We start from the raw sequence: 2457 nt of genomic DNA on the forward strand, positions 1-2457 counted from the left end.
GAGTTCCAACAACAAGATCGACCCAACCAACCCAACGAAAAAGGACACGGCTCGCAGTTATATTCCGCAAGAGCCAAGAAGTTTGATTCGACTTTTACTCCCTTAAAATGGATGTATGAATTATGATCATCGATCAATGATTTATGATGCCATCGCGTAACCGCAACATTAGACCTTTCAGAGACAACAACAGAGAGCTTCGTCACCGGTTTTTAAACACTTCTATCGCTTTAGGGTTTACGTTCGCTGAAGTTTTAATGTCTCATAATCATCATCAATGGAGATATCGTTTACTTTCTCCGATCACGAATATTTCAAATTACTTTCTCTCTTTCTAGCCCTAATGCTCCCTTTTTTCTGTTCTTTGTTGTTCTTCTTCCCCTTCATCATACTCGCATTCTCCCAATCGAACAAACGAAAGGCTTGTAAGTGCGTTTGTTCAAGTTCTGATTTGATGGCTAGGATGTTGAATGGTGGTGGGGAGCTGATGGTGTTGGAGAGGGAGCGGCAACAGACGGTTGGCGCCTCGATGATGGAACAGTTGGTTCCGGAGATCACGACACATGTTTTGAGTTACTTGGATTACCGGAGTCTCTGTAGTCTTTCAATGACGAATTCTTCAATGAGGAGAGCTGCAAACGATGATAATGCTTGGAAAACGCTTTATCACAAGGTTGTGTTTTCTTTTTCCAACTTCTCGTTGTTACGTTGCTACTCGTATCATCTGTCTGTTGAACTGTATGTTAGAATTCTTACTTAATCGTTGATTTTTTTTCTTTTTATACAATTCATATTTGATTACACTTTTGGGGATCGGCTGGCTAGAGGTGGGATGGAATAACTAACTGATTGCTTTATGCTGATTAACACCTTACCTCTATCTGTATGAAACTTGGAGTATTTTCATTATGTGGCTTTTATTGATCGGAGTTGGATTACGTATGCTAAGTTTGGGATGCTTGTATGGATTTGTGAGTAGAATTGATTGAAAAATTCTTGCATTCTGTTTCATCGAAATCAATATCATTGAAGGACTTTCAAGTGCTTTAATTGTGTGAGTGATAAACATTAAGAAACCGAGGACTTGTTGATATGCCAAACCCTTGATCAAAGGAGATGATGAGATGATCATAGCAGCTAATCATACATTTCAGTTTGTAAACTGTAACTTCACTTGTACAATTGACATATATATATTGAAATTCCCAGGATTTTACAACAGAACAAGATGGTATAAGACCTGGTAATGGATGGAAGGCATACTACGCAGCCACTAGAGCAATAGTAAACATCAATCACCGTTTTTTTGACATCATTAGAGAAAGATCTATTATACAAATGGGACAACTTTGGCTTAATGCTGATTATGTCAAATGTGTTCATGCATCCGGGGATATTTTCACAGGGTAACAACCTTTTCATTTATCACACCATTTTTTTTTAAAAAAAAAACCTGACATTTAGTTTTGCATGCAGTTATACCAGGGTTATAAGAAGCTGGCAGCTTGCTTTTAACTGGGAGTTAGGGATTGATTTCCAGATTCAAGATGTAAGTGCACGTGTTATGTCTGACATGGCATGGGTCACCATGAAAGCCTACATTGCCATGGACCATAGTGGTTTGAACTTGACCAATGTGTTTGAGTTTCACAATGGTCACTGGTTCTTGGTTCACCATCACAGCTCAGAGATGATGTTCAATGATGGTGAATTGCCACCTTTGCTGGGTTGAACTGTTTTTGTCAAACTTCCATGTTGTAATGGGAATCTCTTTTGGGCATTTCATCAAACACTTGGCAGGTGGAATTCCCAAATAGGGTTCGACATACTTTTCATATAATGGCAAACCCAATCTTCTATCTTTATTGCATATGCTTAAAGATAGAAGTCTCCACCTGTAATATGCATATGCTTAAAAGTTATAACTCATACACTAAAAGGTGAAGAAGAGATGGAGAAAATTAAACCCAAAAATAAAGGAAAGCTACTGTTGCTTGCTTTCTCCTTCTGGTTTTGATTTATCAGGGTAACAATGGAGGTGGTTTTATGCTACAATACAATAGGCACTAGGCTCTCAACCTTTCCAACTTGCTGCATTTTCATGCAAATAATTCAGCTTTTACCGATATTATTTACATCTTTCTATAATTATGTTGGGTTTCTATTAGAACCAATTAAAAATAGTATAAATGTTAAAGTCGTCATTTTCTTCCAGTGAATGCGGGTTTAATAGCGTCTTTTGGACCAAAATTCCATCTTCTCCGCAAATCGAATATTCATTTTTGCACTTGCACTCATATATATAAAAAAACAAAGGGAACTTAGGTTGTAAAAGGGCTGATGGATATATCATATATACCTCCCGTTTTAAATTGTTTCTTAAGCGACTAGTATATAAAATCTTTCCACTACCAAAAAGTGGTCGATTGTGTCTAAAAAAGATCTTCCGCTTACAAT

General features: G+C 37.4%; 1 protein-coding gene across 1 annotated transcript; it reads left to right on the plus strand.

The window, feature by feature from the left end:
* On the plus strand, window positions 1-2005 carry LOC145058335 (Nuclear transport factor 2 (NTF2) family protein). The gene is made up of 3 exons (XM_079006254.1): window positions 1-673; window positions 1210-1406; window positions 1477-2005. The coding sequence occupies exons 1-3, from the start codon at window positions 278-280 to the stop codon at window positions 1730-1732; spliced, it is 849 nt and encodes a 282-aa protein (XP_078862380.1). The 5' UTR covers window positions 1-277; the 3' UTR covers window positions 1733-2005.
* The last annotated feature ends 452 nt before the right edge of the window (window positions 2006-2457 follow it).

Source organism: Lactuca serriola, chromosome 6 (genome assembly GCF_051521515.1).
Source record: "Lactuca serriola cultivar US96UC23 chromosome 6, Lser_US96UC23_V15, whole genome shotgun sequence".
Taxonomy (NCBI): Eukaryota; Viridiplantae; Streptophyta; class Magnoliopsida; order Asterales; family Asteraceae; genus Lactuca; species Lactuca serriola.

Bases quoted from the DNA above. Each gene is read 5' to 3' on its own strand.
- LOC145058335 (XM_079006254.1), top strand. From the start codon at position 278: ATGGAGATATCGTTTACTTTCTCCGATCACGAATATTTCAAATTACTT. The intron at 674-1,209 runs GTTGTGTTTTCT...TGAAATTCCCAG, and splicing joins GGAAAACGCTTTATCACAAG to GATTTTACAACAGAACAAGA. The intron at 1,407-1,476 runs GTAACAACCTTT...TTTTGCATGCAG, and splicing joins TCCGGGGATATTTTCACAGG to TTATACCAGGGTTATAAGAA.